Source organism: Erpetoichthys calabaricus, chromosome 1, assembly GCF_900747795.2.
Source record: "Erpetoichthys calabaricus chromosome 1, fErpCal1.3, whole genome shotgun sequence".
In the NCBI taxonomy this organism is placed as follows: domain Eukaryota; kingdom Metazoa; phylum Chordata; class Cladistia; order Polypteriformes; family Polypteridae; genus Erpetoichthys; species Erpetoichthys calabaricus.
This window is the reverse complement of record NC_041394.2, coordinates 57,937,097-57,961,688: the sequence shown is the minus strand read 5'-3', so window position 1 is coordinate 57,961,688 and position 24,592 is coordinate 57,937,097. Positions and strand designations below refer to the sequence as shown.

Genomic DNA, 24,592 nt, shown 5'->3' with positions numbered 1-24,592 from the left:
GATATATGATCCTTCGTATAGTACTTTGTGGTAATGAAAATGATACAAGGTGCCACCCTTTTTATTATGAAGTAATAGAGCCCATTACCAGCAATTAAAGAAAATTAACAAAGAATAAATAAAACATTATGTTTATAAAACTGACACAGAAAAAAAATTTTTTTATCATTTTTTTGATAATGTAACTTTCAAATTAGCTTATATTACTCTCTTGAATTCTTGAAGCAGCCTCCACTTGATCAAGACATTGCAAGCTTTGAACTTTCAATATGGGACATAACAGGGACATTTTTCCCAGTCACCACTCCTCCTTCATAACATCTGAGAACAATTCTGTTCTCCCAGCAAAGCAAAAAAAAGAAACTGTCATCTAGCTGGAAAGGAAAAGTGTACCTTGAGGCTTACATGAATGTCCTTAATTATCAAGCTTGCAGGAAATTACAGTTAAGAAGGAAACACAAATATGTGAATACTAAATGATATAGGTGTAAGAAAATTTTAATAAGGTCATGTCCTCGACCAGGAGTGGTTGCCTGTTCATGACAGACCTTTCTTTCCGCCATATTGGTTTATCTACAGCTAGTTTGTTTCTTTATTGTTTCAGTTGTTTTTATACGTTCAATAGATAGATAGATAGATAGATAGATAGATAGATAGATAGATAGATAGATAGATAGATAGATAGATAGATAGATAGATAGATAGATAGATAGATAGATAGATAGATAGATAGATAGATAGATAGATAGATAGATAGATAGATAGATAGATACTTTATTAATCCCAATGGGAAATTCACAAACATAAAATACTGGAATTCAACAGTCTCATATTGCCAGTCATCTGACCGTGACTCCTGCACTTGGTTTTCACTTAGCTAAACCCCACGAATTAGTTCATTTCCAGAGATCCCTGACACCTCTCTTTTACAACAGGAATAAACCATTGCACCGATTTTGACATGATCGATTAATTCAAATAAAAAATGTGATTTAAAACTTTAAGTTGTAACTGTCAATCCTCAATAAATGCCTTGCATATTATTTTGCACACAAGTAAGAATTTCACTCTACCCTATACACATGAAATAAATACACTGAAGAAACCCTACAAATTATAAGTTCATTTTTACAGATTCATCAACTGATTTTCACACTGTGACAGGTTATGGGAAGTAGAGTCTTTATGTACAAAACTACTACAGTATTTCATGAATATTGTACAGTAAACATGTAACTTCTGTATTTTTCTAAGATATCCATATGTTGAGCTTAGCTGCAGCCTTTATGCTGCGATGATAACAATGATATGGACCCATAGCACCCTGCCAGAATAAATGATCTGATCTGAACATGGCATGTTTACACTATAGTCTTATCTAGATCAAATGGTAATTGGATTATAATTTCAATTTTTAGAAATAAACACATCCTATGTGGTCTTGCAGTACCTTCATGTGATCCCCTGTAAGTAAGCAGTGAAAAGTAAGCAACTTTACACGTTCAAAAAGTGTGTGGTTTTATTTGTTACCTTAGTGTTTAACTTTTTTTGTTTTTTTTTCTGGTTATGAATCCAAAACAAATACTACTGCCTAGTAGCAGGCTGTGCAAGTTTGGGACCACTTTTAAGTATGCCACCCATTAGTTGAACTTCTTTCACCAGAAATGTTTACTTGTAGGCATTTACACTAACAACTCAACTCAGCATTAGAACAATAATATAATATTGTATTGTACTTAGTATGGTTAACATTGTTTTTCAGAACTTATTCTACAAAAGTACATCTTTCACAGGTTGCTACAGAAATGTTCAACTAAAGGCAGAATGGAACAATAACGAACCCCGAATTGGAAACAGCTTAAGAATGACTTGTTCCCTTTGTTCTAATGAAAGTGATTCAAACACAACATTCTTTTGGTTCTTCAATGGAAACCCAATAGAGGGTTCACCTGACTTTACAATTAAAAATCAGGAAGTAACAATAGAAAATGTGCATGCTAAACATCAAGGAAAATGGAGCTGTGGATATCTGAAAAATGCTTCCAGCACTTCAGAGTACTGCCTGAGTATTAATCATGAAGAGAATGGGAACAAAAGGTCCACACTAAAATTCATTTCTAGTCGCGAACTTGTGAAATCTGCTTTGTGGTCTTTGATCCTAGGTGAGAAATTTTCATTAGCAATATATTGTTACACAATAAATATGAGTTTACTAAATCAATGAATAATGATAAAGGCACCTGTTATGCCGCACTTGATTTATTTGACCTTTACATTTTGATGTCATTATTGTTAAAGATTGCACAGCAGCCACAATCTATAGCAATTTAGGTTTAAAATGAAGAATTTATGACTGCTTGTATGTATAACTAGGTGGCATCCTACCTTTTATTTCTTCAACATTACATTTTAACATCTATAGTACTTGAGGATACTCTAATTGTAGGGAAATCCAATACAAGCCACCATGTCAGCCATATCCTGGCATAGGTAATCTACTTGAAGCTAAGCATGTGTGGGCCCAGCCAGTACTTCGATGGGCAACCATCTAGGAAAAGTTTGGGTTGCTGTTAGAACACGAATACAAGAACATCACAATTCTGTGAGAAGGAAGGACCAGTGGTCTTTGATACTGTTTATGCACCATACAATTCAACCAGACACAAGTTTAACAGGGACACAGTGCTAGTAAAATTCAAGTGAATCATGGCTATCTAATGAAAACGCCACTAACAGACACTTGGACAGGAAGCCTGTGTTGTGATGTGCAGGAGTCTCAAAAGCACAGGTGCCAATGCACTTTCAAAAATTGCCCACTGGGGGGGATAAACACCATCAAATACCCTGACTAGATGCCCAAAGGGCCAAGGCTAATCTTTATAAAAATAAGAGATTTACTTTAGCAAAAGTCATTGCAAGCCCCAAAGCTCTGAAGAGCACAAGGAGATGCCTGAAGAGCCAAGGCAGACACAGCAAGCAAGTCCCAAAACAGAATCCAAAGGCGGTGGTCAAAACATAGCAGATATTTAAAAAATATCAATAAACACAATCGCAATATGAAATCCAGAGGCAAGGTCAAAAACAGAGCAGAGGTTCAAAAACTCAGAAGATCGGAAACAATAACAAATAAACAGAAAACTCACAATAACTCTGCACACCCAAGCACATTCAAAGAACCGTAGGAAACTATGGGAGGCCCTCCCCTAAATATACATATTTATTAAATGTACTTCACAGCTTGGATAGATCTCTCTTGCTACAGTAAGTTCAGGGCAAGTATACCATTTTCCATTGTTCTTATTCAATATCAGAAATAACAGGAGAGGTAAGTATCTTTTTGCTGTCATAATTCCAGATGCATTTGAATAATTATGATATCTGCAAATTCCTACAATATAACAAAAACTCACAATCATTTTGTGAACTAATTTTACACGCAACAGATAGCAAAATGGTTCCATAGCTGAGTATTTTTGTAATAATTACCAGGCTTCTGTATACCATACAGATGATTTTTTTAAAATAAATGTTTATTTCTTCCATTCCAGGTCAATCTCTTCTGATAACCCTAATTGTTTCCTCCTTGTTTATCTTCTCCGTTATTCTGATAATTGGAATCTGGTTCTACAGAAGTATAAAAATTGAAGGTTAATATCCTCATCAGCAAACCTATAGAGTAAGAAGAATTTCTCCTGTGGAAAAGTGAAAGAAATGGTAAAAGAAACCACCAATGCAAACTATGTGAAAACCCGTTTTAAAAGTGCAGTTTAAATATTGAGTAAATTAAATTTTTAAAATCAGCATGTTTTATTTGAACAACACATTTTTCAGAACAATCTTCTATTTAATTACCAGTTTTAATTAATTTTAATGGCTTAATCCACCTTAATAAAATGATATGTGTCTGTGTGTGTCTGTGTGTCCGTTCAGTTGCTAGGGTTAGGAAAAAATGTAAAACTAGGCAAAACATATAGAACAGTCAACATATTAAACATGATGATAAAAATACTAAATGTTCTAACAATACGAAAATGTATCTTGTTGGCTTTTTCTGTTATCGTGTGGTAGCAATGATGTGGTAGCAACTTTTCTGCACCCACTTCAGGCCACATGAACAAGGTTTATAGCTGTAATGCTGTAAGACTGGTAACTTTGTGTGATGGGCAATGGATAAGTGAATCCATCCATCCATTTTCCAACCTGCTGAATCCTAACTACAAGGTCATGGGGGTCTGCTGGAGCCAATCCCAGCCAACACATGGCGCAAGGCAGGAACCAATCCCGGGTAGGGCACCAACCCACCGCAGGGATAATTGAAAATAATGTAAATTGATGTGAACATCAGGAAAGTTCCAACACAACTAGGCTACAGTCGCTAAACCTAGCCAATATGATAGCAACCACCATCGCATTTTCCCAGCAAACCACTTCAACTATAAGAATATTCAGTTTGACAAACAACAAGAAGTAATGAAAACTGCTGGCTCTATCCAAATAGGAAAAGAATACCATGAGGGAAAGAGATCTAATGCATATTATTGTACCTGGCCAAATGGGCAACCCATGTATCAAATAAAAAACATGAGGTCTATGTTGATTGCTTAGATGGGCAGCACAGCTATTGATGTTATTACTATAAGGCAATCACATCCAGGATGCAGGCCTATCTATTCCTTTGAGCTGTATGGAAAGGCTCCAGCTCCTTCTGCCTTTGTATGACTTAACAGAAATAAAAACAGAATGAGATTCAAGTCTTTAACCTAATAATAAATAATATTTAAAATTTTACAAACGTCTTGCAATAATTTTTTAAGCTCCACTTCTCTACTTACAACTACAGGACTCACTCATGCAAAAAAGATCCAGTTTCACCCACAATTTACAACAGAAAGCAGCGTAACTGTATGTCTTCTGCCTGTGGAAGGAAGTTTACATGAACAAATTCCCCACAACATTAATTCCAGCCAAGAACTGACAGCAGGATGCAGGTGGCATGTAGCAGCAGCACTACTAGTACCCACTACATACCACTCCACCTGCTAGCATATAGAATTCATTTATATTAGGGGTCTCAAACTCTCAGCCCGCGGTCCATTCCCCCGTCATCTTCCCACCGGCCCGCATATGACGTCAACAAAATAATGCAATCCGGCCCGCGACGGTAAATTTACTTATTTGAGTTAATCGCTAAGACAGGAAAGCCATTTACCGAAGGGCAGTTTCTTAAGGGCTGTATTTTAAAAATAACTAAAATATTGTGCCCAGATAAGCCAGGCTTGTTCAAAAATATTTCCTTATCAGCAAACACAGTGGCAGAGTGAATAGGCGAGTTATCAAATAACATTTATGATCAGTTACGCAAAAAAGCTGAAGTTTTTACTGCGCATGACGAAAGCACCGACAAAACCGACACTGATCAACTGGCGATTTTCATTAGGGGTGTTAATCCCCAATCTGATGTAACTGAGGATTTGTTAAGTTTATGTCCGATGCACGGCCGTACCACAAGCAATACAGTATATACAGTGGTGTGAAAAACTATTTGCCCCCTTCCTGATTTCTTATTCTTTTGCATGTTTGTCACACAAAATGTTTCTGATCATCAAACACATTTAACCATTAGTCAAATATAACACAAGTAAACACAAAATGCAGTTTTTAAATGATGGTGTTTATTATTTAGGGAGAAAAAAAATCCAAACGTACATGGCCCTGTGTGAAAAAGTAATTGCCCCCTTGTTAAAAAATAACCTAACTGTGGTGTATCACACCTGAGTTCAATTTCCGTAGCCACCCCCAGGCCTGATTACTGCCACACCTGTTTCAATCAAGAAATCACTTAAATAGGAGCTGCCTGACACAGAGAAGTAGACCAAAAGCACCTCAAAAGCTAGACATCATGCCAAGATCCAAAGAAATTCAGGAACAAATGAGAACAGAAGTAATTGAGATCTATCAGTCTGGTAAAGGTTATAAAGCCATTTCTAAAGCTTTGGGACTCCAGCGAACCACAGTGAGAGCCATTATCCACAAATGGCAAAAACATGGAACAGTGGTGAACCTTCCCAGGAGTGGCCGGCCGACCAAAATTACCCCAAGAGCGCAGAGACGACTCATCCGAGAGGTCACAAAAGACCCCAGGACAACGTCTAAAGAACTGCAGGCCTCACTTGCCTCAATTAAGGTCAGTGTTCACGACTCCACCATAAGAAAGAGACTGGGCAAAAACGGCCTGCATGGCAGATTTCCAAGACGCAAACCACTGTTAAGCAAAAAGAACATTAGGGCTCGTCTCAATTTTGCTAAGAAACATCTCAATGATTGCCAAGACTTTTGGGAAAATACCTTGTGGACTGATGAGTCAAAAGTTGAACTTTTTGGAAGGCAAATGTCCCGTTACATCTGGCGTAAAAGGAACACAGCATTTCAGAAAAAGAACATCATACCAACAGTAAAATATGGTGGTGGTAGTGTGATGGTCTGGGGTTGTTTTGCTGCTTCAGGACCTGGAAGGCTTGCTGTGATAGATGGAACCATGAATTCTACTGTCTACCAAAAAATCCTGAAGGAGAATGTCCGGCCATCTGTTCGTCAACTCAAGCTGAAGCGATCTTGGGTGCTGCAACAGGACAATGACCCAAAACACACCAGCAAATCCACCTCTGAATGGCTGAAGAAAAACAAAATGAAGACTTTGGAGTGGCCTAGTCAAAGTCCTGACCTGAATCCAATTGAGATGCTATGGCATGACCTTAAAAAGGCGGTTCATGCTAGAAAACCCTCAAATAAAGCTGAATTACAACAATTTTGCAAAGATGAGTGGGCCAAAATTCCTCCAGAGCGCTGTAAAAGACTCATTGCAAGTTATCGCAAACGCTTGATTGCAGTTATTGCTGCTAAGTGTGGCCCAACCAGTTATTAGGTTCAGGGGGGCAATTACTTTTTCACACAGGGCCATGTAGGTTTGGATTTTTTTCTCCCTAAATAATAAAAACCACCATTTACAAACTGCATTTTGTGTTTACTTGTGTTATATTTGACTAATGGTTAAATGTGTTTGATGATCAGAAACATTTTGTGTGACAAACATGCAAAAGAATAAGAAATCAGGAAGGGGGCAAATAGTTTTTCACACCACTGTATATCAGCTTCTGTGTGACGCGATTGAGCTTGCTGGTTTGCCATGGAGCAAACTGGCAGGTATCACCACAGATGGAGCCCCATCCATGACAGGCAAACAAATCGGACTAGTAGCGGAGGTTCAAAAAAAAAAAAAAAAAAGAAGAAGAGGAAAACGCTGATCCAGCAGTAGTTCCACACTGCATTATTCATCAACAAGCACTGTGCAGCAAATGCTTAAAATTTGAACGTGTCATGTCTGTTGTTCTGAAATGTGTTAATAACATCAGGTCAAGGAGTTTACAGCATCACCAGTTCAGAGCCCATTTAGAAGAAATTGAGTCAACTTATGGTGATGTACTTTACTGAGGTGCGCTTGCTCAACAGGGGTAAATATCCTGAACAAATTTTTTGTGTTGAGAACAGAGGTGAAAAATGTCATAGCAGATGGCAGAATGGATGTTCTTGAGCTGGAAGATCCAGAATGGGTCATGGACCTTGCTTTCTTAGTGGACATTACACAGGAGCTGAACATACTTAACTTGAAGCTCCAGGGCCCTGATCAGCTCATCACAGCACTAAATGAAAGTGTGAAAGCCTTCACCACAAAATTGAAATTATGGAAAACACAGCTTCCTACCAAAAATATAACTTCCCAACATTTAGATGTCTTGTGGAAGTTGGCATGGCATTCAGGAGTGATACATATACATCTGCTATTGAAAACCTACTGCAGGAATTTGATCACAGTTTTGCTGACTTTAGGTCACACCCGCAACACCTTGTAGCTGTTTGCAGACCCCTTTTCAGCAGATATGGAGAGTGTTCCAAGTTTGTTCCAAATGGAACTTATGGACTTGCAGGGCAATAGTCAGCTAAACTCTAAGTTCAGAGAGGCACAGGGAAAAGCAGACTTGACTGCTCCATTCTTTTCAGAGCTGTCCAAAGTGTTTAGACAGGTAATGTGCCTTTTTGGAAGCACATATCTGTGTGAGAAACTTTTCTCAACTATGAACTTTAATAAATGCAAGTACAGGTGTAGGTTTACTTATTCTAATCTTAAAGCTGTACAGAGTTTACACTGTAAACTCCATTATGGCAAATGTGGCAAGGCTATGTGAGCAGAATCGCTGCCAGGTTTCTGGACAGAAATAAAATATAAGTTCAAATATATTCAGGTATTGCATGTGTTAGGTTAATGCAAAGTTTTGTTAATTTATTTAAGTTAATTTAATGAAAAAAGAATTGCACATTTAAAAGTAAGGTATTGAGAGTACAGTTTGCTTTTTGAAAAAATATGGCACCCTGCCCGGGATTGGTTCCTGCCTTGTGCCCTGTGTTGGCTGGGATTGGCTCCAGCAGACCCCCGTGACCCCGTATTCGGATTCAGCAGGTTGGAAAATGGATGGATGGATGTTAATAATGTAAATAAAAATAGATTTAAAGGATATTATCTCTTGTTGTACTTGAACATTCATGTGGCCCCTGTATGATATGACAATACTAGCAGTGGCCCAAAGCCAATTTGAGTTTGAGACCCCTGATTTATATATTTGAAAATTAACTCCATTATAAAATTGTACTTGTAAATGTTTTGCCAAATATATATAATTATTTACAAATATTATATATAATTAGTTATAAATATTACATTTTAACAACATTTATTTCTATATTACGTTTTCATTCATGAAAATAGCTCAAATTGCCTTTCTAAAATAATAACTAAACAGAGTCATAAAACAAAGTACAAGCTAAATATCAGGTATTTGTATCAGCAAGGAATCATAATGCCCAGCTTAATTCCAAATTGTGCTCATATTGCCAGGAAGGCCAGGAAAATAAAAACCCACCTGAAGGGCATTCTACAGTCATGAATGTCTCACCATTAAAAAGATACTCTTGTGTGGCTCTCTTCATTTCCCCAGCATCTCAGGTGGCTGCAACATACTTAGACCAGATAACAGTGACATATTCCACAGACTCGTGGAAAAAAGGAAACACACAAACTTAATTATTAGTGACCAGTCTATAAAATAGCAAATAAAATTGCATTTTTTAAAAAGAATAATTTTTTTCCATTCATTATGAAGGAATGCTAGTGATTTCATAAGTGATCAAGAAATTCAGCTTAAAGTGGTGGGCTTTTAGTAGTTTTTTTGAAGTGTTCAGCTGTATGGGCCTGGTATATTTTTAATGGTAAGGCATTCTACATTTTTGGTGCATAAAAATCGAAAGCTGCCTCAGTTTTTTATGTTTCACTCTTGGAATACTCAGCAAGCAGTGTTAGAGAGAGGATCTAAGATTACAGTTAGGAAGCATGGGGACAATCACTCCAAAATATAGTAAGATACTAGATTGGATAGAGACATTCACACAATTAAAAATATTTTTATCAATCCTAAATGACACAGGGAGCCAGTGTAATGATGCTAAGACTGGGAGATATGTTTGCTGAGATTTTCTCCTTTTAGTTAAAATTTTTGCTGCTACAATTTTAATTAATTTCAGCTCACTTATATTTTTTGGTAATCCTTGTAATAATCTTAACGAATAAAGACAAATGCATGTATTAACTTTTCAGCTTCTTGTAGTGATATAAAATATCTAACTCATTTGATGTTTCTTAACTGAAAGATTGCAGTCTCAGCAATATGCTTATAGTATCTATCAATACACCTTTACATATATATCATGTTATATGACATTACACAGTATAAGAACAAGACTAAATTAATTTAAATAAATATCATTTACTCTTTTCTTATTTAATATATGCATAATTCAAGTAGATGTTAATAACTTTATCCCCAATTTCTGCCCTGTCTTGGTTTCTTCTATTTTTTTCTTTCTGTGCTCTTCATCAGGTATGAAGTGGTGTCACTGTCATTCTCTCCTTGGCAAGTGCTTAAGCTTAAATTGTTGTTGAAACAAAGGATGTTGTATGTGGAGATCAGCTTGAAACATGACATGACATGAAACACCATTCACTCTGGACCATAAAGTACTGCATTTTAAAAGGTGCAAAATGTTCTTTTCTTTGTGTGCTGATTGGACTAACTTTGATAAATTTAGGACAGTTTTATCTACTAGACGTAAATGAAGGGAATCGCTTATGTAAGACAAGCAGCTGTGTAGTATGGTGTCTTAGCAGACAGTCATCGTGAGTTTTCATGGTGGTAATTCCTGATGTAAATTTGACTTAATAAAAGAAACAAATGTGTTACATATAGTGAGTGGAACACAATCATCACCTCCAGAGTTACTACCATTTCTAATTTATATAAACATTTTACAAAAAAATGTAACTAACACGGTGGTGCAGTGGTAGCGCTGCTGCTTCGCAGTTAGGAGACCCGGGTTTGCTTCCCGGGTCCTCCCTGCGTGGAGTTTGCATGTTCTCCCCGTGTCTGCATGGGTTTCCTCCCACAGTCCAAAGACATGCAGGTTAGGTGGATTGCCGATTCTAAATTGGCCCGTTTGTGTGTGTCCTACGGTGGGTTGGCACCCTGCCTGGAACTGGTTTCTGCCTTGTGCCCTGTGTTGGCTGGGATTGGCACCAGCAGACCCCCATAACCCTGTGTTTGGATTCAGCAGGTTGGAATATGGATGGATGTAACTAACAAATTGTTTACATTTGTAGATGACACAAAACTATAATTTCTGAAACACACGTGTGACTCAGTAACCATTTGCATGGTTTGAGACAAAAATTTTGATATTTCAGAGAAAAATACTAATCTTCAGGTTTTCTATTTCATCTATTTACTGAACCCTTTTAATTTAATTTTAGGATTACAGAGAACCCATCTAAGGTTAATTCATTGAATACATTTGATAAATATGTTCTTCCTCCACATATTCATGAATTGTATTAAATAGAAATGGATGGATGGATTAAAAGTGTATGGTAAATGCCTCCTGTCTCATAAATTAAAGTATTTTTGTAGTGATTTTAAAATAATTTCAAATAACTATTGCACACTATCCACAAATATTTATGCGACACAACTTAGTAAGAAATTAAATTTTACTTATTTTGAAAAATGTTATTTGTACGGTGCCTTATTAATTAACCTCTTTACAAAGCTGAATATGTTTTAACCTTTACAGAGGATAGCAAATTTCCTTTATATTATAAACATATGCTAAATGATTTTTTTTCATTGAAGATTTTTAAAGTTGTTATCAATATATTCTTTTTGTTCATAACTTGTATCATTCACAAATGAAAAATACAGAAATAAAATTATTTCCTTCAGTATGCCTCAGTGTGATCTAACTATTATGTTGAAATCAAACACACTTTGTCAGCTTTGAACTTCATTGATATTCTGTTATAATTCTGTTCTTTTATTCAATCCTCCTAGTGTTTCTAATGTAACCTGACTGCAGTCTTTTTTTTTAATCTTGCATATAATGCAGTATATTTTACATTTCAGTAAGATGATTTTGGCCTGCTATAGAGACACTATGGACTTTTAAAGCCAGATTTTGTACCATGCAGCAGATTTACATTTTACAGCACTGGAAATCTGAAAATGCCCGAGCAGCATCAGATGGTCACTTGTCATTGTTAATCATTTCCTAAGCCTTGATGTTATAAATAGCACACTGAACACTGGGTGAGCTGACTGAATAACTGCTTGGGTGCAGCATTACATTTATTTACTGATTTGGCTAATGTGTTTATCCAAGACAACTTAGACTTTTCTTTTTGTTTTTCTGATTGGAACGCAGGCAGATGATATGACTTGCACTTCGTTATGCAATTTCAGTAAGGAGATTTGAAGCCTTAACCACTACGCCACACTGCTTATGTTGAAATATATAAAGCTGTATAGTATAAAGGCAAGGTCTTAAAACTTAAAGTTCAGGAAACCATTTTTTTCCTTTTTTCCCTTATACATATCATTTTTAATATTTTATATCATTTCATATCTGAAAGGGGTGGTCATGTTGCCATGTCAGTAGTTTGCTGTCTTTAGACATGCTGTATCTCAGTTCTAAAGCGGTAAAACCACTATGGTAATAAATGCTCCTCATCCATACACTTTCCTAGGAAGTCCTTTTAACAAGCCAGCCTAAAATATTGTTTAGGTCAGGCTTGTAATTCTGAAGTTCTTCTGTCTCTCTGTGTTTCCACCTGTAAGGATTACATCTGAAGAGAATCAAAGAATGTGTTGTGAAACATCATCTACCTGTCTGCACCTCATCATTGAAATCCTGTACTCCTTTGGGACCCAAACAAAGCATCTGAAATGGACATTGTTAGTGGATGTTTCCCTCAAAATTGAAAGTATGCTGCAAATGGAGGAACATAACCAGCTAAAGTTTATTCCTTCTTTCAAAAATTCTAAAAAATACATCTGGTAGACAACAGTTGATTGACAAGAAGCTACATCAGCTGATTCCAGGATAAAACAGTCAATTGAGAAAATAAACTCATACATGATGGAAAAAAAAAGAAAAGAAGTGATTGGTGAATAAACATTTAGTGGGTACTGTTATGATTTCATCCAGAAGGGAAACTGTCTTTAAAATGATGACCAAAACCAAGACATTTAATTCAATTAAATAAAGACAAAAGAAAGTAAAAAAAACAATCCAACAGCCCCAAAAATGCAAAAATTAAAAATTCAAAAATTGAAAAATCTAAGCATAAAATTCAGAAATTATTCAAACAAGAGCAGAGTTGTAGAATAATTCAATTTAATCAAAGCTAAATCTCCACTAAATCAGTTTCCAAAGTCCAAAATAGCTTAGTGAAAATTTGAAAAAACAAAACAAAACAAAAAAAAAAACAGAATGGTTGCAGGAACACAAAACGTAATAAATAGCACAAAATGGGAAAAGGAGAGTACAACATGGAAAAAAAATACTACTGCATTAGGAGATTTAGATGGCTTCAGGTGCTACATGGTATTCTATCATAAGCCTTCTCCAAATTAATATACATCATATGCAAACCTTTCTGTTTTACTCAATGTTTCTTTATGGGCTGTCTCAATGCAAAATCTGCATCCTGACATAAAATCAAACTGCTTCTCCGCTGGTCTCGTCCCTACGCCTTCTATCTATAACCCTTTCCCAAATGGTGACATCAGCTTGATCCCTCTACAGTATAGTTACAACAATCCTTATTCCTTATTAAATGGGTACAACCACTCCTCTCCTCCACTCATCCGGCATTCTCTCATGTTGTGGATCATCTGCTTTTAACGAAGGTATTTCTGCTTCCTCATCCCCTAAACTCTTTCACACTTCCACTGATTTTTCATCCTGTCCTGTTGCCTTTCGATTCTGACTGCTTGAATTTCCTCCCTTCTTATTCAAACCCAGAATTACATATAAAATGATTTGTAAAACGTTTTCGTTAATGTGATATATATTTTTTACAGCTGTGTACATTTTTGCTCAGTATAGCATTAACTTCTCAGTATCAGTCAGCAATCCAAAGGAGACGTAGCCAAGCAGAGTGATGTTTGTGTCATTCGTGCTGCACTTTGCACTTAAATAATGTGTTTGATTTACTGTGAGTTTGAAGTTTAAAGTTTTGCAAGTTAACTCCTTTAGAAAAATGAGTATAATCCAAGAGTACAAGTTGTGAAAAGAATTTATCTCACTCTCATTATATTAAAGAATGGATATAGCCCAGGATGCAGGCATTACCAGTGTTTTATAAGTATTGTTATGTGCTGTTTAACAGCTACATTGAGGATCTATCAGATCGCGAAAAGTACGTGGAGACTGTCGCGTGACAAGGCTACGCACGCCGGATCAATCCATAAACATATTCTATTAGCATAACTCCGCCCATCTGCATTCCTTCCTGCGAGGACCTTCAAGTGAATGTATTTGCATAAATGCCGCCACTCAGGCAGTGTTTTGCATAGCGCAGCACTGTGGCGAAAAGCAATTTTTGAACGTATGACTGATATACGGTACGACCTAATCGTGGCTCTAGTCCTCTCCATGAAGGAACGGCACATCTACCCTTTATAGGAATTACTTCTTGCATATATACATATAGTTGAAATAATAGGTTGTAATGCTGCTAGAAAGTCTCAGGCATTTCAGTGGGCAACTATATTTGAGTAGTCAGGGGTCCTCTTCGACAGGTAGCTCCGCCTACACACGTGGTCATATTTTGCAGTGAATTTCATCAGAAACCGGCTTTATGAAAGTGTAAGTGAGAGGGGCGATTTGGTCTTAATTCTACAAAATTCTAGGTCATTAAAATCTTCAGCTGTCGCATTACAAGTGAGTGCCTGTTAAACATTACTTCTTTAGTTTTTTGCAGTTTTGAAAGGGCCAGAGCTCGTCAGTACTCTGCGTATTGATTACAGCAAATGAAAGTTAAATCGCGAATACATTTGGGAAGTTCCTTAGTCGATCTGATGTAATACTTAAGTCCTTTGTAGCGCTACGCGATCTTCCGATTTAATGTTTCACACAGTCGTATACACTGAGCCAGAAATTGCAAGGCTTATAAAATTTATCTTAGCATGACTCAGATTTCCAGCTGTCAGTTACAGGTATATTTAAGTTTATTAATCAATTATGATTAAAGTCGCCTTCTACATGGAAGATGCAGCATTCGTTCCGAATTTTCACATTATTTGGAAGAATCCAATTTATTTGGTATGCTTTAACGGTACATTATAATTTTTGTTAACACTTGTCACGGTAACAATTTGATAAGTCCATGGATGTCAGCTTACACGTTGCTAGACACAAGTTTACATATATTTAGCACTTTTTCATCATTGATTAAACTTACTGTCTTCTGTTTTTCTCAAAGATGAACATGTTGTAGTTTACTATATGTTTCTTGTATTTGTGTTCATTATATGCAGCTATTACTATGCAGCGTTTTATTAAAAATGTAGATTTTTTTGGCATTGCGTACAGCAGTAAAAAATGACAGCTGATTAATAGCTGGTTTATAATGGATAACTAAACAAAATTGTGACTGTGAACATTGAATTACAGTTTTTATGTAGAATCCACCCCATTCAATTTATTTTGATCGCCCTGATATATATTTGTCCCTTTTCTCCAACAGATAATTTCGAATTGTACTACTGCACTGTGACAGAATGTCAACACTTTTTATCACGCCACATGCTGATGACTTTCGCTGCCAAACTGCACTCATTGCAGCCGAGTTTGCCGCACCTTCCTTCAAACCAAAAGTCAACAGTGAAGGAGGGGCATCTCTAGGCCGGAGGCTGCCTTGCTTGGTGACCAGCGATGGCCTAATCATTTCAGGTGCTGCAGCGGTGGGATTTGTTCTGTTTCCAGAGCATCTTAGTAGTTCTGGAGAAAAAAACTCTTCTTTAGTCAGGCAGTGGCTTAGCTTTTCAGAGAATGAGATTATTCCTGCAAGCTGCGCCTGGACGTTTCCTGTGCTTGGAGTAGTGAACAGCAGTAAACAGGTTAGATGTCAATAATAAATATTAGAAAAATATATTTTGACTTTTAAATTTAAAGGAGTACATTTTTAAGGAGTCTAAGTGCAATTGAAGTAATGTGTGTGTGTGTATACATACACACAGGAGCAAAAGTGAATAATAAACTGTTACACTTTTTGTATTTATCTCGGAGAATACCCAGTGTGTATTAATCACCATCTTTCCCTTTGTACTTGGATATGACTGAAGCACAAATGATGTAATATAACCAAGCTAATATAGACTTGAATGTGTGTAAGACAAACAGCCCTCACTTATCTTTATTATTCTTTGTGTTAGAAAACTGAAACATTTTTAACGGGTTCATTTTCAGCAATAATGAACTGAATTATAATTTAATAAAAAGCTGAAATTTTAGTCAAAAGCTGGCATGAGATAAAGACTTAATGCCTGAACTAATGCATTACTAACATAAATAGTTTCATTTATATATGACAGATTTTAAATTATCCTAAATAATGGTCTACATGTATGTGTGCAATTGAGTAACTGCTGTAATTGTGCCATGGAAAATAAATTTCCTAAGATAGGGTACATTTCCCTACAAGTTAATTTTATTATGTATGTAACAAGTGTAATTATTCTGTTGTGCCAATTTCTTTGATTCCTTCAGATAATAGATCGAGCTGAGGCAGATTTAAAGAAGATACTGAATGTGCTGGACATGCACCTTAAATTAAGAACTTACTTGGTTGGAGAGAGTATAACCCTTGCTGACATTTCTGTGGCCTGTGCCCTGTTGCTTCCATTCAAATATGTGAGTAATAAGTGATGTTTGGGGCATTTTTCATTTTAACACATTTTTTTTAGTTATGTCTGTTGATTATATAAGTTAGCATGCTCGTAGCCCTTCATAAGTGAGCATTAAATTTAATCTTAAGCACAGTAAATTTTTTGACAGACAAAAAATAATATAAAATTAATGTACATTAAAAATTAATAATGGAGAAATAGGGAACAGGAAGAATGTATGTTTCCTTTCCCACACCTAGTAAATCTTAGAATGAAACACAAATGTATACAGTAGTTCATTCCCAAATGCAAAATACGTATATAAATTTCTCCTTAAATACGTATATAAATTTCTCCTTATAACTGTTTTGTATTGTAAATTGATGAAAGCCTGGTCTATATTACATTTCAATTTAACTAAATATTCGCACTATTACAAGATTATGTTTGTATAAGAGCGGTGTGTTGGATACTTGTCTGGTCACCTTCTCCATTATTAGAGCAAATTATTATTAACACCCACATATACTATACCTCCGTATTTTTTCCCATAATAACATTTTTGTATTTGAACTGGGTCTGTGAATATGTATATTGACACATCTTTTACTGATTTCAAGGGGAAGGAAAACTTGCAGTGTATTGTGTGCAGCTAATACACAAAACCTACACACAATACAATTAAGGTGAAAATTAGGGTTACAGTAGATAAATAAATGTGTCCATTATTTGGTTAATATTAATATTAAAATAGAAGGAAAAAACCTAGCAAGATTTTTATGTTGTAAGAACATGCTGAATAGCATATGCAAGTAAGAATTTAATTCTGTTCTGTACACATGACAATAATGATTCTGTAAGCCTGTAAGAAAGACGTCTAATAGTGGTCCCTGGAACAGAGTGATTGGATCAGCCTTGCGTTGAAGGTGATCTTTAGGCTGACTAACTATGGTGTCATGTGAAGAGTGTTAGATAGCAGCTTGGCAGCTTTCTGGGGTCAGAAAAAGGCATAAAGCAACAGCATCTGGGCGGGTAGCTGCTATCGTCCTGCACATGTAATGATGTGATTGCTATTACAATGAATAGATGGCTAGATAGATAAATACTTTATTAATCCCAAGGGGAAATTCACATGCCATTAGTGTACCATTCACATAGTACAGGCCATTTGAAATAAAGGGTTTAGCAAGTTACCTTACCAACAACAAACATGTTACGTTTTATGTATGTGCACCCACACCATAGGAAAACTGGACATAATGCCTCAATGGTTGGTTATTGGCTTTAGCCACAGCAAGCATGAGGTAGTGAGGCTTGGTCAAAAACTTCCTGACCTGATGGTCAGTTTGTTGAGAAATGACAACAGCTAGCCAATAGAATCTGGCAAAAAAAGTTCTTCGGTATGTAGCATGGAAGTAAAATACAGTCAGTGCATCATATTCATCGTTTTTGAGGTTTAATATGTTTGTCACGTCAACGCACATAATAGTAACGACATTGGGATGTGATTTATTGTGCATACAATTGACATGTAACTGGTTTGGATGCATTTTCCTACTTGATCGAAGGTGTCCTCATTTCCTAGTTTCTCTGAAATGTTGCGTATAGTATGCATTGGTCAGAGTTGCCATAAATATACTCAAGCTTTTGCGTCAAGTTTTCTTTTATAAAACCTGATATTTGTATGGTAAATTGTGTATGCACAGTTCAAGCTTCTTTTTGTGCATACACAAACTTTACAAATGATGCCTCTGAATTGGGCAATGTTTATCTATTCTTACAGGTTCAGTTAAATTTTGTGGTCAGTGGAAATGAACCTCTATGTTCACCAATTTTCTATTTAATTTAAGTCTGGTCTCGGTCATGGCCACTCATTCACCTTCCTACCTTTAGGCCATTCATTACATTGGATGTTTTTTGCAGTGTGTTTGTCATGCTGCTGAGTGAGTGTTTTTTTTTTTTTTCAGAAACCGGTTTCTAGTTTTTAAATTTAAATTGTTTTGGTTTTTTTTGTGTTGAATTGAACACCTTCATATCTGAATCATATATTGGGTCTGTGTCAAGTTTGGTTATATATTTAATTATTCACATCTGGTCAGGTTGATAATTTCTTTGAGACCTATCCATTTCTATTTTAGCTTACTTTTAAAAACCAAATATTACAGCACATGTGTTATCAGGCTTGTTAGGCGTATTTGTAAATCTAGTTATATATAAAAGGAGATTGTTCTTATTCATTAGCATTTGATATGCATAACACCATGTTGAAACGCTCATTTTGAAACAGTTTAATTTGTTTTAGAAGGTTGACTGTACGCTTAACACTCATTTTTAAAACTGTCCAGCATATACTATACTTCATTATTGGAATATGGATTGAAAAACATAATGATGACTTTCTAATATATTTCAGATTAGAAATAAATGATTTTATTTATTGTTTTCTTCAGGTCCTAGACCCTGTTGTACGAAAACCTTTCATCAATGTCACCCGTTGGTTTGTAACCTGTGTCAATCAACCTCAGTTTAAGAAAATTCTGGGAGAGGTGAAACTTTGTGAGAAGGTGGTCCAAATTAATTCGAAAAATGCCAAGCCCACTGAAATCCTGCAGTCTAAAGGTAGTAGTTGTTTTTTCTTTATTGAAATAATATTTTTTTTTCTTTTCAATTTGATATTTATGTAGTTCTTCTTTTTGAATTAAGACTAGAAGCTAGTTCTTCATAAATGGGTGCTTTTTCAACTTTGGCAGGGAGAATGGGCATGTTCTCTTTAGCACGGCTAAATCCCAGACTTAATGTAGCTGCTCAGACATGTTTGTTTTAGATGAGTAGGGATCTTACAGCACTAACATTTTACAGCAAAGAAATACTGTTCAAACTTATTTAAGTAGAAAGTTCTGGTTAAAAAAAAGGTTGGGTCAAATCCTTACCTAGCAGATTTGTTTACTTTGTTTCAATGAAAAGTCAATGTTTTGCTTCGTTTTTTTTTTTTTTTGTTTTTTTTTGAAAAAAACATTTATCAGTAATCAATAGTTTAATTTTAACATTTATATACCTAATATATGCTGTCAGTCTAGTTCAGAGCTCTAGAGAGATGGTGCCTGTACTTGACAGTGCTGGGAGTAAAGCAGGAATCACTCCTGAACTGGGATGCAATACATCAAAAGGTTATGCAGACAGGCACACTCACTAACACCAGGCCAATTTAGAGGTGACAGTCAACATAAAAGTGTACAAAATGTAAAGTTAAAACTTTTTTTTACATGAACTTATCTTGTAGTTTACTAAAGTAATAGCATTTTGATGTGTTTATTTTTCAATCATGTAGGTGTTTGTCATTAAAGGTATTATTTTTATTGTCAAATAAATATGCAGCATTTATCTGTTGTCAAGTAAATATTTAATCCTTTCACAAATATACTTTCAAAAAAGCATTATGTAAAATGCCATTTAATACTTTCTTAAAATAAGCTATAAAGTAGTATACTATGTACAGTGGAACCTCAGTTCATGTTCGTCTCTGAACATGTACAAATCGGGTTACGACCAAAATGTTCGCCAAACTTTTGCATCTGTTCACGGCCACACACTCGGTTGACGAACAAGCCAGTTTCCCCTTCCGGTTTGTATGCGCTGATGATTTCCGCACATGTTGCATTGTTCTCGGTCAGACGTGCGTGCTTTTGCTGTGAAGTCTTTGTGCGCTATTATGTTTCCCTTCTGGTTTGCATGCGCCGATGATTTCCGTACGTTTCAGTCTCTCCCTGTAGTACATTGTTCTCGGTCAGACGTGCATCGTGCAGAGGGACTCTACCTCAAAACTGTAACCTTCTCTCCACCCAGCTTCCTGCTCACTTCCTTCATGCCAGAACTCGACTCATGCAAGGTTAGTTTTCTTGGTTGCTTATTAAAAAAAGTGTTTACATCGAGCGGTTCGTAAGGGTATAGCATGAACTCCTGCAATGTTACTTTTCTTGGTTGTTTATTAAAAAAAGTGTTTACAGTGAGCGGTTCCTAAGGCTACAGCCTTGAACTCCTGCAATGTTGGTTTTCTCAGTGTTATTCAATATTTTTACATTTAGTTTACTATTACACTGTGCATTCTATGGTATAATTAACTATTTTTGTGCTTAAAAATCTTTAAAAAATATGTATTTACATACAGTTTGTACAGTCCGGAATGGATTAATTGTATTTACATACAATCCTATGGGGGAAATTACTTCGGGTCACCCGAGGTTCCACTGTATTTTTTAATATATGCTTTAACTAAGTTTGAGGTATAGCATATTTACTTAGTAAAGTGTTTTGGTTTAAACATGATATGTATTATTTTATATTAATTAAACATTCACTTTCATAAACATGAGTGGCTGATATTTTTGCATTTTTTTGCTACTCTAAGCAGAAGATTATTTTTATTGTGGTATGTATTAGTGTCCTCATGGAGAGTATTTTTTTTTTTCTGAACAATACATTAACAAAAGAAAAAATCACCTTAAAAAGTTCAGTACAGGCATAATTTCTAATTTTCTGTTTCAACATGGATTCTTGTATTTATGTCAATTGTAAGTATTTTTGTATTCCTTTCATCTTATGTCTAAGGCCAAGACATTCCTGCCGTTCCACCTCCGAAAACAGAAGCCCAGCTAAAGAAGGAAGCTAAGAAAAGGGAAAAACTGGAAAAATTTCAACAGAAGAAGGAGATGGAACAAAAGAAACAACATTCACAGACAGAGGTATAGACTGTGTACACACAGATGGGCGTGCAAGCATTACAAAGACATTTTGCTAGTGTATAATTTGGCACTGACTCAGTGCAGATTCCCATTCATTTGTTTTTATTCTACCAAATATTCTACCAAATTGGTAGCAAAAGAATCAGGATCTTGCTTAAAATGTTAAGATACATATATATTGTTTATGTCTATAGTTTTGATATAATAAATCTGTGATTAAGTAATGCACTTTAGTTTTAAGAGCGATCTCTGGAATGCCCTCCATACGAGTCTAGTCTAGCCATAGTCTTGGTCAGGAGAAGGGGTCATCAGATAGTATCCTTCTTTCAAGTGTTTCAACTTCCTAACCACAACTGCCCATTTGGTGAGTTGGAGTGGTGTCCAGCTCACTGCCCCTCTCTTCTTGGCTTCCAGCTTATTTCCTCCCTCTTGTACCAGAGGCAACAGAAGGTTTTCTCTGGTGCCTCTCTGTCTCTGGCCTTCTATTCTTCTGTCCCAGCCATTTACTCCCATCTTGGTCAGTAGACTCAACACCAACTGTGCAGGAAATCCTTGACACCTCCACTAGAAACGGCCAAGTGTGTCATTCTCTGTCTTTCCAATTGTTTGTAAGCTACTGGTATTTGCTGGCTTTCCATTCTGCTTCCTCCTCACAACCTGCTTCCCACGGTACTGTCAACTGTGCTATAATTGTTTTTCCTTCTGATGACCAGATAACCACACCTGGCCTCAGAGTAGTAAACTGGGCGGCCTTGGGAAACTGGATCTTCCTTCCTAGGTCCGCTCCCATTCAGTGGCCAACAGAAGCAGTGTGAGTGCAGGATTTCCTCCATCCTTAAATGTGATTCTGTGGAATGAATTTTGCTGTGGCTTGGTGTTTCTTCCTGCTTTACTGTTCCAAAATATTTGTAGGTATCAATAGTACCTTCCCATGGTGACATCTGTACCTGCTTTGGATAAGTAATGTGTTACATCCAGATAGGATGTGCACCATTGTTCCCCTCCCGCCACACAGCTTGCTCATTTGTTCCTCCCTCATCCACCACCTGTGCAAGTTCACTGATGTAGGGAAGGTGTCATATACTGCTTTCAGCAGGAAGGATATGAAGAATGGCTACTACTTCCACAGATCAGTCCAAGTGATTTTATTATTTAGGAAGGTCTTCCCTTGTCTATGTTCCTTATGTCCCCAGCTCAACAGCCCATACTTTCCTACTTTCATCCCCCTGGTTCCTCACTTCACTTTTTGCTTATGCCCACTGCTGGAAGTGGGATGTCCTGAGGCCTTGTCTCCCGATTACAATTAAATCTCTCATCCTAAGTAAACATTCTGCCCGTTGTACAATGGTATTGGCTGTCCTATTGCCGGCGTTGAACAGGGATCAGAATGAGTACTCTGGCTGCACAGCCCCATAGTCAGACAGCTGTGATGCACTGTGTTTTCTGACACCTTTCTCTCATGACCAACATTATGTTTTACAGCAAATTGTACTACAGTAGCACTGAATAAGTGAGACTTGGGGACCCATGACCCTGTTGCCATTTTACTGGTTGACCTCTCAACTGGACCACCTTTGGGAGGCACTAACCATTGCAGACTGAAAACACCCCACAAGATCTGCCATTTTGGAGATTATATGACCCAGTCATCTAGTTGTCACAATTTGGCCCTGGTCATAGTTGCACAAATCCTTTTGCTTGCTTATTTTTCCTTCTTCTAGCACAACACCTTCAAGAACCATCTGTTCATTTGCTGTCAAATATTATCCACACCTTGACAGGTGCAATGGTAACAAGCCTCTTACAGCACTCCATTCCTTTTACAGATGTTTCATACTGTCAGCAGCCACATCAGTCTTGGCAGCAAGCCATGTTAAGAGAGTCACACCTTGCACTTTCCTGGCAATCCACATTTATTGATCTTCCTCAGTCCGTCCTCCATTTGTTTTTTGGTGGTGGTCGTGGTGGTGGTGTTTTTGTCTGAGAGTGTTCTGTTTCCATTTAAGAGGATTTTCCTCATTTTCTCAATTAAGGGAATTGTTTCCTCTTGGACAAACAGCTTGTACCTTTTAAAAGACAAAAAAGTTGGCCTTTGCTTTTGCTGAATTGAAGATTGATATTCTTTGTGCATACTCAAGCCTGCATTTATTAAGATGTATTATAGGCAAATGACAGTGGAGAACTCAATCAGTGTATGGTATAAAGTGAAAATAATTCCTTAGCTTAAAAATGGAATCAAATCGGATTCAGATAATTCAGATAGTGCAAGAATTTTTATGGGCAAAGTTTTATAGTCTCCTGTAAATATAAGGTATTAATCTACAATATGTACTGGACTCAGTTTCTGATGCTCAACTGACAATAGCATTAAATATATTGATTTGCGAAAAATGTTTCCTAATTTTCTTCCAGAAAAAAGCAAAACCTGAGAAGAAGGAACTGGGAGTGTTTACCTATGACATACCAACTCCAGCTGGAGACAAAAAAGGTAAAAGCTTATGTTTGGACAGTACTGATGTGCTAGCTCATGCTTATCACATATTGCATGTAAAACTGTATATCAAGATCCAGAAAACATTTTCCAAAATGTTTATTATAATGATTTCGACTTCATTTGGAAATATCTGCTTAACAATAAGTTTGTCCTCCATTAATCCTGGAAAAAGCCTATAGGGATGTATGTTAGCTGTACTATCCATATTACTAACTGAGAATGCTAAACCGGATGGACGCAGGGACATCCGGCCATGGGCCGTGGCCGCAAAAGACGTACTGCGCAGGCGCCCCCCCCAAGCAACGGAAACGGGCCGGATAGAATGCAACGTAAACGCACGAAGCCATTGCACACGAAACGGGACACACACAAAGAAGAGGATTGAGACACACAACACCCAAAGCCCCCCTCCAGTAACTGAAATAAGAAATGAGGCCACGCGCCCCTAGGACACCAAAAACAAAGGAGTCACACGCAGGCACACATAGCACACGAAATGGTTCGCACACAAAAAGGACGATTCAGCCCCACGACACACAAACACCCCCTCCACTAACAGAAATAAAAACTCAGGCAACAAGCCCCCAGCACACAAAAAAAAACAAGCCGCGAGCGCCACACAAAGCCCATTGGACACGAAACGGGACAGTCTACGGACATAGCACGCAAAACGTACACAAAAACGACGACTCAGACCCACGACCACACTAACGATTGTGCCAATTAGCTGACAGCGCATTCAATAATAAGTCCACTTTTCATGAATAATCATTGGGATTAATGAATGTCATTTGCAATCATTGTCATTCACTTAACTTCCCTGAAGAAACAAATGGCAATACAAGTAATGAATTTACACGTTGTTGTCAAAAAAGTCAAATTACACTGCCTCCTTTACATTCATATCCTGCATATCTACAGAAGCTTCTAACTAACGAAGTACCTGAAAATAAAAACTTTATGAACTGCATTACATCCTACAATAGTTCATTTGATTTTGCATCTACCGGAGTAAATATCAGGTCACCAAA

The 24,592-nt window shown here is 36.7% G+C and overlaps 1 protein-coding gene across 3 annotated transcripts in view; it reads left to right on the top strand.

The window, feature by feature from the left end:
* The window catches only part of vars1 (valyl-tRNA synthetase 1), a 74,886-nt gene that overhangs the window by 5,576 nt on the left and 44,718 nt on the right, over positions 1-24,592 (top strand). Inside the window, exons 3-9 of one of the 3 annotated variants that reach the window (XM_051934589.1) lie at positions 1,794-2,162; positions 3,549-3,714; positions 15,188-15,560; positions 16,210-16,353; positions 18,779-18,947; positions 20,934-21,067; positions 23,480-23,555. In XM_051934589.1, the coding sequence (XP_051790549.1) occupies positions 15,222-15,560; positions 16,210-16,353; positions 18,779-18,947; positions 20,934-21,067; positions 23,480-23,555 (862 nt within the window). In that variant the 5' untranslated portion in view covers positions 1,794-2,162; positions 3,549-3,714; positions 15,188-15,221. Of the gene's footprint in view, positions 1-1,793; positions 2,163-3,548; positions 3,715-14,220; positions 14,383-14,502; positions 14,658-15,187; positions 15,561-16,209; positions 16,354-18,778; positions 18,948-20,933; positions 21,068-23,479; positions 23,556-24,592 lie in introns of those variants that run through there. The other 2 variants (XM_051934595.1, XM_028800264.2) reach the window with 2 other exon arrangements.